The sequence below is a fragment of the Primulina huaijiensis genome, chromosome 14, assembly GCF_012295235.1.
Source record: "Primulina huaijiensis isolate GDHJ02 chromosome 14, ASM1229523v2, whole genome shotgun sequence".
Classification (NCBI taxonomy): Eukaryota; Viridiplantae; Streptophyta; class Magnoliopsida; order Lamiales; family Gesneriaceae; genus Primulina; species Primulina huaijiensis.
In genome coordinates, this window is record NC_133319.1 from 1,306,899 (window position 1) to 1,318,402 (window position 11,504).

At 35.2% G+C, this 11,504-nt stretch overlaps 2 protein-coding genes across 2 annotated transcripts; one reads left to right on the forward strand and one right to left on the reverse strand.

Moving 5' to 3' along the window:
- Nucleotides 1–459: 459 nt before the first annotated feature.
- Nucleotides 460–3,737, forward strand: LOC140957680 (probable protein S-acyltransferase 14). The gene is made up of 7 exons (XM_073415020.1): nucleotides 460–870; nucleotides 1,569–1,779; nucleotides 1,867–1,958; nucleotides 2,315–2,438; nucleotides 2,583–2,668; nucleotides 2,933–2,998; nucleotides 3,213–3,737. The coding sequence occupies exons 1-7, from the start codon at nucleotides 682–684 to the stop codon at nucleotides 3,336–3,338; spliced, it is 894 nt and encodes a 297-aa protein (XP_073271121.1). The 5' UTR covers nucleotides 460–681; the 3' UTR covers nucleotides 3,339–3,737.
- A 563-nt stretch (nucleotides 3,738–4,300) lies between these two features.
- On the reverse strand, nucleotides 4,301–7,644 carry LOC140956671 (G-type lectin S-receptor-like serine/threonine-protein kinase B120). Its single transcript, XM_073413518.1, has 4 exons — nucleotides 7,047–7,644; nucleotides 6,196–6,456; nucleotides 5,240–6,097; nucleotides 4,301–5,158 (listed from the first exon to the last, which is right to left on the reverse strand). Exons 1-4 carry the CDS (start codon nucleotides 7,504–7,506, stop codon nucleotides 4,677–4,679), a joined length of 2,061 nt encoding a protein of 686 aa, XP_073269619.1. The 5' UTR covers nucleotides 7,507–7,644; the 3' UTR covers nucleotides 4,301–4,676.
- Nucleotides 7,645–11,504: the final 3,860 nt, after the last annotated feature.

Genomic DNA, 11,504 nt, shown 5'->3' on the forward strand with positions numbered 1-11,504 from the left:
AAAATTAAATATGACATGAGATTTAAAACAAAATTATGTTAAAAAAATAAAAATTATTTTAGAAAGCAAATATTATTTTTTAAAGATAAAAAATATAAAAAGATGTTGATGTAATGAAGTGAGACGAAAGAAGTTTGTATACAATGCTCAACTTGCATAAAATAGTAGAGATATATAATTTGAATAGGAAATAAATTGTAAATTTTAAGAAATTTTTTTTTAAAAATATCATAAATTAATTAAATAAGAGAACAAAAACAAAATTTAATTCTGAAATGAAACAAAAAAATAACCTGAATTTCCACTTGTTTATTGTCTTCCAACTAATATTATTACTTGTTAATAATAATAATAATAATAATAATAATAATAATAATAATAATAATCAGATTAGTTAAAAGTTTACAAAGGACTAATCATATAATTTGTTTGAAAATTGACCCAAACTACCAACATATTGCATAATCGTCCCTCTTCTTTCCTTCCAATTCTCCCAAATTTATTCCTGGGTACCTGTATTTTCATACTCTCGACGCGGAATCGATTAACCTTGACTACTCCCCTAATCACATCACGCTAACCGATTCAATAACCAAGAAGACTTTTGTGTGAAAATCCTGATTATTCTCCCTTTTTGTTATTATTTAATTGATTTATATTTCGTATAGATCTGGTGTAGTGATGGCGTGGAATGTATTCAAATTCTGCACCGCTCTCCGGGGTCTGGGTTCGATCATGATTCTATTGGTTCTTGCCGTCGTTGGCGTCTCCTATTATGCCGTGGTGATCACAAATTACGGCCCGGCGCTCGCCGCCGGAGGGCTGGATACGCTGCAAGCTTTGGCCGTGTTGATCTTGTTTCATTGTTTGGTAATTTCTTGCCTGTTCTTTGGAGTTTTATCTGTTTTTGTTTTTGCATATTGTGAAAGTCAGCTGCTTGTTTACTTTATTGCACGACTTTTTGGAAATTGTACAGAGTTTTTATGTGCTTTGTGTTTTCCTGGAGTTACATGTTTCTTTTTCTCATACTTCACTTTCGTCAAATTAGACTGGAAGGTCCCTTGAATGTGGATTTTAGCTTAGTTCTTCAGATTGAATTACACTCTAAATAGTTGGCATTATAGGAAATTCTGGACTGTTCTTTCATGGTTTTGGCTTACGTGTATTATAATTTTATTGGTGGTTAGTGTAATTAGTTGGTTATTAATAGAAATTCAGCTGTTCTTCAGCTTGATGTTATTGTTTTGTTGTGAGCCCTTAATTTTGGAAACGAAATGTTGATAGAGTAGCTGAAAACTTATGCAGTAGTTTTCAATCTTCTCGAGATATATCTATTATTATCTTTGTTATCATGTGTTAATTTGATCATTACCGTTTGTTACTCATACATATAGAAATCAATATGTGTTTGGATTGGTTGATTTGAAAATTTTAGTCTCAGTGCAATAGTTTCACAAACTAAGTGATGCAAGAATGCTAGGTTTTAGCTGATCAGTTACAAAATTGTTGGATGATATGATGCAATATTGATAAGCAAGAAAGCTAATTTCTTCAAATGCTCAATGCAGTTAGTAATGCTATTGTGGAGTTATTTTTCTGTTGTTTTTACGGATCCTGGTAGTGTGCCTTCAAGTTGGAGGCCGACAATGGATGAAGAAAGGGGAGACTCCGATCCTTTAACCACATCAGAATTTCAATCCGACTCCAAGAGTAGAGGAATCCGTTATTGTAGAAAGTGCAATCAGTTGAAACCACCAAGATGCCATCACTGCTCTGTTTGTGAGTTTTTTTATGTAGTTCCTTGTGTCTATTGCATTTTTTACGTTCTGTTTCCTCGATTAATGAGTTGTTGATATTTCTATTTAGGCGGGAGATGCGTCCTAAAAATGGACCATCATTGTGTATGGGTTGTCAATTGTGTTGGGGCATTGAACTACAAGTATTTCCTTCTCTTCCTGGTATGATCAAATAACTTTGAAAGAGCTAAATTGGTTGGTTTTCATTGGTCTTGATGATTATGTGTGATAACTAACAGATTCTGTATCTATTTGTTTAAAATAGTCTTTTCTGGGTAATGGAGTTTTCTTGTGTATGTTGATCAGTTTGGAACATGGTGTTGAATCTGTTGATTTTTATCATCTTATGTGTAGCATCGGCAGCAGTTATGTGTAACCTATCCTCATTGATCTTCTCCGTTTCTTTTAAAATGAATATGCTCTCAGCTTTTAAAAATAGTTCTATGGTTTTATATTTATACTTATATTGACCAGTACTGTAAATTACATCAATGACCGATGATTCTCTTGTGATGCAGTTGTACACATTCCTCGAAACTAGTCTCGTTACATTATCGTTATTACCTCATTTTATTGCATTCTTCAGCGATGGAGATATTCCTGGGACTCCAGGAACTCTTGCCACAACTTTTCTTGCCTTTGGTAAGACCACATTTCCATTTCTTTCCCATTCAATGCTTAAGGAGCAATAAATTTGGTTCTGTACGACGGGGTTGAAGCAGTGCCAGCTCCCCTTCCAATGCTTCGCTGTATTCTGCTGATATTTTCTCCTTTTCACATTTGTAGTATTAAATTTGGCATTTGCGTTGAGTGTATTGGGATTTCTGATCATGCACATATCAATGGTGGCTGCCAATACCACGACCATTGAGGTACAATAGTTCATCTGTTTTCACAATTTGACTTTGATGATTAGTGATGCCTTTATTCTTCTGATTCAAAATTTTATTGGTACACATTGAATATGTGTTCAAATATCAAAACGTCGTATATATTCTTGGGTTCCATAGCATGCTTTTAGTTCTTCCAACAAATAGAGAGATGAAGATAGGAGTAAATGGTCTACTGAAGTGATCCTTTCTGAGATTCTTGTTTTATGTCGAAAATAGCTGATGCATTTTACTGGCTTATCTTAGGCATATGAGAAGAAGGCCACTCCGAAATGGCGCTATGATCTTGGACGGAAAAGAAACTTTGAACAGGTTGGGCATGTTTGGATTTTAACAATCATAAGAGTGCTTTCAATGTCAGCCATAATTTAGAGCTCTCTCAATAACCACATTGTTTGAAATCTATACGAGCTGTTTATCTGTAGCAACTGTTTTTCTTTCTCAAGGAAATTATTTGGCTTTCGCCACATTTTATTTTGTGCTCTTGTTCATACATCTTTTTTAAGTAACCCCGTTATGTAAATAGGTATTTGGGACGGACAAGAGATATTGGTTTATCCCAAGTTACTCTGAAGAAGATTTGCGGCGGATGCCTGCTCTCCAGGGTCTTGAATACCCTTCGAAACCAGACATGTCTCCACAAGAATTCTGATAATGATCACGCAATCATACATCCATCTAAGTTTACAGCAATGCAACTAATCCAGGACTGGGACAACCAGTAAGCTTACTCTCGGCCGAAAGTACATTAAGAGACGGAACAAACATGAAGAAAATTCGGCAGATGAGAGATGATTTGATTATGTTGGTGAAGATGTTTAGATTTTGCTATCACGGCAAGAAACCTGGCACTGTAAGATTCAAAACGTGCCAGCTCGTTGGCGGCTTTGGATGTTATGTAAAGGTACAGATTCATTTTAGCATCTCACAGAAACTTTATGGTGGTATATTGTTGGGATCTTGTACTCTTAGCCTCTTATGTAATTTTGTTTGTTAATTTTCTCTGCTTTGAACAAATATCATATGACAACATTGAAATTCAACCTAAAAGCTAAAACTTGACATTTTCAAAAGCATCATAGCATATTGTTATCATGGTTCGCTGGCAGTCGTGGAGGCTGTCGCCAAGCTTACTGTTTCAATTCTTTGGACTTTTCTTGGTACGGTTGGTGGGGACTTTTTAAAATAATTTTTTTTAAAAAAAAAATTGAAACTTGGAAACGTATTAACGAAAAAAATTGGAAATTTTGCAAGTAAAAATAAAAAAAAAAATTAAACATTCCGCGACCGAGAAGGTAAACCACGCTTATTATACAGGCTATCAAAGGTTGATGAAAGCATCGTAAGAATCCGGGATTGGGGGGGCAGGAATCGTAAATATTTTTTCAAGTAAAATGTTTGGAAAACGTTAAGCTTCCCGACACGTTCATATTCTTATGTTCACTTTTCACGTATATACAAACAAAGCGAAAGAACTCCTCAGTAATAATTCACTTGGCAGGAAGCAAAGGACAAGAAATTCAGAGGGAACGAAGACACAAAGCCTGAGCCTGCCAAATGAATACTCGTGACCAAATTTGAAATTTTCAAAAAAGAATAATTAAATGGTAGCTTTTATATTAATTCACATCCAGTTCTGCTAAGAATGCTGTAGGAATCTGGATATATGGGCAACGACTACTCACTCAGGCTTCAGAACTTTAAAAATGTGAAATTACAAGAGAAACGCATATAATGCTTCTGTTTCTTGGATAAATATCAGCATTAAGAAAATAGTCCCCCACTCATTTATGATAAAATGAGTGCACATAATACAACAAGCTCAGTCAAGCCAGTGGAGGCAACTCCGTTCCATATTGTTCTAGGATTTCACAAGCAACTTAAGTTAACTCATGGCTGAGACATGATGCATGCAGGTATAAAATATGTTGCGTACTTTGCCATCAGCAAAAAATTGGTAAAACTAACTTCTTTTGGAGTGACATTTTGATCAAGAGTTCAAACCGATGCCATCCAGTTCTTGCATCACAGTTCCAATGTCTGGTCTCTGGTCGGGAAACTCGTTTGTGCAAAGAAGTGCGACTTCTCCAAGCCTAGCCGCCTCAGATTCCTTGAACTTTCCAGCAAGATTTGAATCTATGAAGTCTTCGAATCTTGATAACTCCGCCCCGTGACAGTTTAACTGTGAGATTCTGCTTTTTCCCGAGAGGATTTGAAATATGATCATACCAAAGGCATAGATGTCGCTCTTTTCAGTGAACCTGCCTGTGGTGGTGTATTCGGGAGCTAAGTACCCCATTGCAGCACTACCTTTTAACGTCGAGAAAACTATGTCATCTGCTAATAGGTTGTGAAGGCCAGAGTCCGAGAGTAATGGGTTGTAGTGCTCATCGATCAGGACTTTCTCAGCTGATATGTTTCGGTGAACCAATGTTCGTTTGTTATTCTTGGTTCCATGCAAATACTCGATACCTGATGACAAGAACACAAGTATGAGATATAGAATAAAGATCAAGAACTTTTTAACAAAAGATGACCTGAATAAAAGCTTACCTTTGGCGATCCCTTGAATTATAGATTTCCGAGTGGCCCAACCAAGAACGTTTCCTTTATCGTCTTTCACATCAAGATATTGCAAGAGATTCCCGTTTGAAACAAATTCATATATGAGGAAGCACTCTCCCCTCCCCTTGGAACAACAAAAGCCTCTCAACCTCAGAAGATTTTCATGTTTCAATGACGTCAACAGCTTCAATCCTTTGAGAAATTCAGTTTCATCGGACTTGCAACTAATCTTTGAAATGCACTTGATAGCAACTGCAGATCCGTCCCTCAATATCCCTTTATAGATAGCCGAGAAGCTACTCTTCCCCAATAAGTTCGTCTCGGAGAAGTACTGAGTTGCAGACTCCACTGCATCCAGAGTGAACAAGTAGCTTTCGAGAACCTCCTGAGAGAAACTATTTCCATCTTCTCGCTTAGCCAGAGGATCCCAACTGTTGGAATACTCGAGACTAATGAGAGGGGATGCAGTTCTCCTGCAAACATCCTTAACTTGATCTGTACTTAGTCGAGCTTCGCCAGAATCAAAGGCACTACCGATTTTCTGTTTCCTGTGACGATACCATGAAAGTGTGAAAACAGCAACCACCATCGAAGCAACGATCAATCCAATAACTATAACAACAGCTGCAGTAGTATGAGTTCTCTTGGACTGATTCAATCCATTTGATAGAACGTTTGCTGACTCCGGGATATCTTTAGATGGAAGACGACCAGTACCAGGCCCAAATGGCTCAGGTTTACTGGAACTTTTACTATAATCAGAACAAGTCTTTAATGAAGAAAAATCGATCCCACATAACCCTATATTATTTGCATACTGGAAACCTTCATTCAGTCTCTTCAGTTCTTTGTTTTGACATACAAGAAAATAAACAATATCATTAGATCACACTATAACAATAATCATCATTTGGAAACTGCAAATCTCAAGATCAAGAAGGTACCCAGAGGGACAATGCCAGAAAGAGTATTATTTCTGATGTCAAGAACTTTAAGCAACGGTAAATCCGCCAATTTAGATGGGATCGAACCGAAGAGATTATTGAAGCTCAAATCCAACCTAGTCAAAACCAGTAAACCCCCTAGACTCGCCGGGATAGCACCCGTTAACTCGTTGGACTGCAGAGCAAGAACACTGAGTTTTTTTAAAGAGCCAAGCTGAGTGGGAATGTTTCCACTTAATCTATTGTAGCTGAGTTGCAACACTGCATAAATATAGAGAAAAGACGAGGCAAGTTATAGCTTGATCACCGTAACTAAATGCCGAACTTTTTACAACTCGTGAGAACAATCTAAAGCTAAGTGGTGAAAGCTACGGGACCATGACTTCATTCTCCATTGTTAATTAAGCAGATTATAACAGCCCCCACACGGCCACACCTCTCAAAGACCTCAATATATTTTATCGATAAATGATAAAGCCTTCTTTTTAAATAAAGAATTAACCGTGAAACAAAACAGATCTAATTGCAAAGTTTTCTACTTTTGCTGTTCACGTGTCTCCACCCAACATACCCTAATACCCAAACCACAGATAAATAAAATAAAATATGATTAAAAAGGAAAGAAGAAGAAGAATAAAATAGCCAACTAAAGAAAGAAAAGGATCCAATATTATTTATTTTCGACCAACTATAGTACTGATATTTACATTCAATACACAAAAATCAAAGAGAAACATACTTTGCTGGAGAAAAAATAAAAAACTGGAAGACCGATATATGTGTATTTCAATTAGCTTTATCTGGTTATTGTCTGAAAGAAGAAAGGAGAGAAAAATAACCCAAGAAACAACCTTGTAAGCTGAACATAGACCCAATCTCCGAAGGGATATGACCAGAGAGATTATTAACGTTGAGATACAAATCAGAGAGGTCGGTCAAGTCAGCAAGCTCCTTAGGTACAACCCCATGAAGTTCATTGAAGTGTAAGTACAAACCAGTCAAGTTCTTGAGCTGACCAATCTCAGGTGGTATTTGACCAGAAAGTCCTTTTCCTTGCAGTGTAATGTTAGCCACTTGACCGAACTCATTACATGCAATCCCTTCAAAGGATCCATCGCAGGGACCAGAAGTAGAGTTTAGAGACCACGAAGAAAGAACAAGATTTTGAGGGTCCAATGAAGCTTTGATTGTCATTAGAAGAGGTAAAGAAGTGGCGTAGGTGTTAGAGTTAGCTGGTTGGGAGTTTGTGGGTGGCAAAAATAGGAGAAATGTGGAGAAGAAGATGATGAAAAGGGAGAGGAGGAAAGCCATTTTTTCTATGTTTCGAGAAAGCTCTCTCCTTTGCTAGGAAATGGACAGTGAGAGAGAGAGAGTGTGTGTACTTGTCGATAAAGATTGTTAATTTTCAGTTTGAGCTGCTCAAGTTTGAACCTTTCTTGGATCAAAACGGGGATTGTGAAACTGGAAATTTGAATTAAACTTAGAGTTCGAATATAATTTATGTATCATGAATATGATAATTATTTTGATTTTTCATATTTTTAAGTTAGTTGTTGCTCATTATTTTGGAAGTATCTTTTAAATTTCCACATGTAAATGATTTTTACAAACACCCAAGATCTCTTTCAAGCATTCTCTTGCATTTTATATTATTAGTTTTCTATTTGACATCCGTTAAATTTTGGAGATAAAGTAAATGTATGTTTTCAGTTCGCCGTAGTAGTGTCTCGTGCTAAGTCACTGCTGATTGTTCCGTTGTAATCTGGAAAACAGACGTCCAAGTAGGGGTGGGCGTTTGCGATCGGGTATCGGGTACCCGACCCGACCCGATCGGGTATTAACCGATCGGGTCGGTTTTTTGTCTTAATTTTTTGTTCGGGTAGAAACCCGAACCCGATATAAAAATTTCGGGTCGGTTTCGGGTAGTATATTACTACCCGAAATTACAAACGGGTACCCGATATTTCATATATACATATATGATATATATTTTCATATTGTTTTATATTTTAAATTAAGAAATAAAAAAACTAAATCCCTAAATCATTCTTCGCTCTTCTCCCTAAATCACTCTTCAGTCTTCGGCACTCGACAGTTTGGCTCTTCCCTCTTCGGCGCCGCCTCATCTTACCTCCCGACGCTGCGCCTCAGCCGGTCACCTCTCATTCAGCCGCCTCTTCTCAAAAAGTGAGTATTATTGTGAAATAATTATTATTTGTTGGGCGTGGGGTCGTGGTCATCTGTGCTTCAGTGCTTGAATCTGAAAACTTAATGTATAAATTAATTGGTTATTTGCAAACGTTTAACGTATAAATTAATTGGTTATCTGCAAGGAATCTGAAAACTTCTTTGTTCCACTAAAATAAGGGATCTTTAGTATTTGCAGAGGACTGGAATGTGGTCCTCTTGTTTCAGTCGGAATACAGAATTAATTTGTATGGTTGGTGTTCTTTTTTATGATACTGGATTACCAACAAATTGCTTAGACTAATCACTAAAGCCTTTTGATTCACTGCTTAGAGAAAATTTTACGCAAATTTCGGGTACCCGACCATACGCGGAAATTTCGGGTACCCGAACCATCGGGTAGCACAGATTACTGTTCGGGTTCGGGTAATTAATGTGCTACCCGAAAAGTTCGGGTACCCGACCCGAAATACCCGAACCCGTGAAACCCGACTCGACGCCCACCCCTAAGTCCAAGACGATCCTCGAAGCACATACAAGAGGGGACGGAACTGTTTTAAGGACATTGTACTTCGTATTGTCTCGATTTTGGTTTACTTTAAGTTTTGCTCTACTATGTTTTTCACCATTTAGTTCACTAATTTTTTAAGAAAATTTACTGTATTTTATCATTTGATATATTGTGCAACATGTAAGATGTTTGAAGTATGGAACATGGGTTGAGCTTGCCCTTGGCCTGTTTCCCGGACCGGAGAAAAGAGGCTAGGGTCATAATAGGGTCGAGAGATCATTGAGTGGGCAGATTTTTGAAATCTTGGTTACTGAGAAGTCCGGTAGTCGGTCGCCTTGAGGCTGCCTTTTCAACATGGGGAAATGCGGGTTGTTATTGGGTACTCATGTTTGATGGCAATTACAGATGTTCCCTTAAACTTTTATCATTGGCAAAATGCACCTTGAAGTTGAGTATTTTAACCATTTGATCTCGAGGTTACATCTAAATTTCACAACACACTCTAAAATTGTTTTCTTAAGCCTTGAAAAATGAAAACTATTTTACTTTTTTTAGTTGTATGGAAAATTTGTTACAATTGATCTGAAAAATCTGATATATCATCTCAAACGTGATTCATTAATATTAAATGAATTATAAATCATCAGTATTATTTAGCTTTTATAATTCAATAATCGATAAAAGATATATAATATGAACGGATGAACGTTTTTAATACAAAATTCTAAAATAATATACTAATTGATTTACAAACGAAACGACACGCACCATTACTAATGGAACGTCTGAGTTATTTCAGTTATAATTTTCATATAATAAAGAAACAAATATATACAATATCGAGTTTACTAGAGGAAGGAGAGCCCTCTGTCTGGTTGTAAGGGGTGCTTTTGACAATTACCCATTTTTGGTAATCTTTGGGTCCCTTAAGTTTGATTGTTTTACAATTTGGTCCTCTGGGTTTCTTACTGGCTGAAAGAATTAGGGTGTCTGTTTTGTTACAGTTTTGGCTGAAACTTTCTGACACGTCCGCATGAGGCATGGAGCTTCTGAGGATTTTTTTTATTATTGACGATGTCTCAATATTTTTGAATTAAAATAAATAATAAATGGCCATTTCAAAAGTGATCATTATTTTGTTATTTACTTCATCTATTATTGGTTATTTTCAGTTTCTTCTTTTGTTCTTCGAGAGAGATGGGTATGCAATGAATAAGCCATGTTCTATAAACTGTGAAATCAAATTGATTATGAGAAAATAAAGTTTGATTTAAAATAGTTACTTAAATGGTATTTTTAAAATTTTAAATAAAAGATTATGTAAGAGGCTAAGAGCGGTTCAATGCGATTAAATTTAATACTCGGATAGTTGGGATTCTGATAGTGTCTTTAAAGATGTAAATGAGTTGAGACGAGCCGAATTAATTATATGTTATTAAAGGGTATGTTTCTCATTTATAGCATTTCAATTTCTTACATTTCATGACCTCATTTGATTATATTTTATTTGGCAACAATTAAGATTAATTATTTTAAATTGATGAATTAAAAATAATTAAGTCAAATAATTAAATTATGTATTTAAAATATGTATTAGAAAATATCGATTTATATATGATATTACAATATATATTTTTTTGCATTTCTTAAAAATTTATGATTATGAATTAGGGGATTTCCAAGTTATTGAGATGTATGATTCAAATATTCAATAGTTTGATGTTTTGGAATCATTAAAGATATTGTTGAAAATTTAAGTGCTAATTCTTGATTTAAAATTCAAAGTTTGAGAAATTAAGAAAGTTGATTGCTTGAATATTAGTTTAATGCACTTTAAAGTTAAAAAAATATTTTGCGGCGAATTAAAGTATAAATGATTGATTTTAAGTATTTTAATTGAATACTGGAATTTTATGAATTTAAAGGGCCTAAATAGTTGAAGTTGAAAATTTTAATTGAATTTAAATAGTTATGAGATTAGTCATAATTGTATGTTAATAAATTATGATTAGGATAACAGACTCTCACATTCACTAAAATAACAATATGAGATAAACAATCATAGATCTACTAGCTAGCCCAAAAACTAGTCGAGCTCGCGAACAGGCTTGCAAACGAATTCGCATGAGCTTCTTATCTAACCGAGCTCTGAGTATCTCGCGAGCTTCTTGTTCGTTTACATCCCTAAACGTGTCTATGTCTATAGTTGTAAAAAAGTAGGTGGATCGAAGATAAAATTACATTCACATATAAATCCAACTATATATATATATATATATATATTTCCAACTCGCAGGCTCTTTTTCTAGGTTGACAAGCTCATTGTTAAATCATTTTATTGCAAATAAAGGTCGATGAGAAATTTGGAGACAGGTCGAAATTATAGAAAAGATTTGGATTAGATGGGTTTGGATTTGATAAAAGGATTTAGAAATTAATACAAACTATTTCAATTTTGGAGAATTTAAAATAAAATGATTAATGATCGATGACTTATATTTTATGAATAATATAGGTTGAGTTTATTTTATAGAAAAATCATATGATTAAACTGCATGAATTCAATTATGTAGGTAAACACAATATTCTAAAAATTAAAAGACGATTTTAC

What these genes read in the sequence shown, in the direction of transcription:
- LOC140957680 (XM_073415020.1), top strand. Translation starts at nt 682, where the DNA reads ATGGCGTGGAATGTATTCAAATTCTGCACCGCTCTCCGGGGTCTGGGT. An exon ending in CCAATACCACGACCATTGAG is followed by an intron (nt 2,669 to 2,932) that starts GTACAATAGTTC and finishes GGCTTATCTTAG; the next exon opens with GCATATGAGAAGAAGGCCAC. An exon ending in GGAAAAGAAACTTTGAACAG is followed by an intron (nt 2,999 to 3,212) that starts GTTGGGCATGTT and finishes TTATGTAAATAG; the next exon opens with GTATTTGGGACGGACAAGAG.
- LOC140956671 (XM_073413518.1), bottom strand. Translation starts at nt 7,506, where the DNA reads ATGGCTTTCCTCCTCTCCCTTTTCATCATCTTCTTCTCCACATTTCTC. An exon ending in TTCTGGCATTGTCCCTCTGG is followed by an intron (nt 6,098 to 6,195) that starts GTACCTTCTTGA and finishes GTCAAAACAAAG; the next exon opens with AACTGAAGAGACTGAATGAA. An exon ending in AATTCAAGGGATCGCCAAAG is followed by an intron (nt 5,159 to 5,239) that starts GTAAGCTTTTAT and finishes TCTTGTCATCAG; the next exon opens with GTATCGAGTATTTGCATGGA.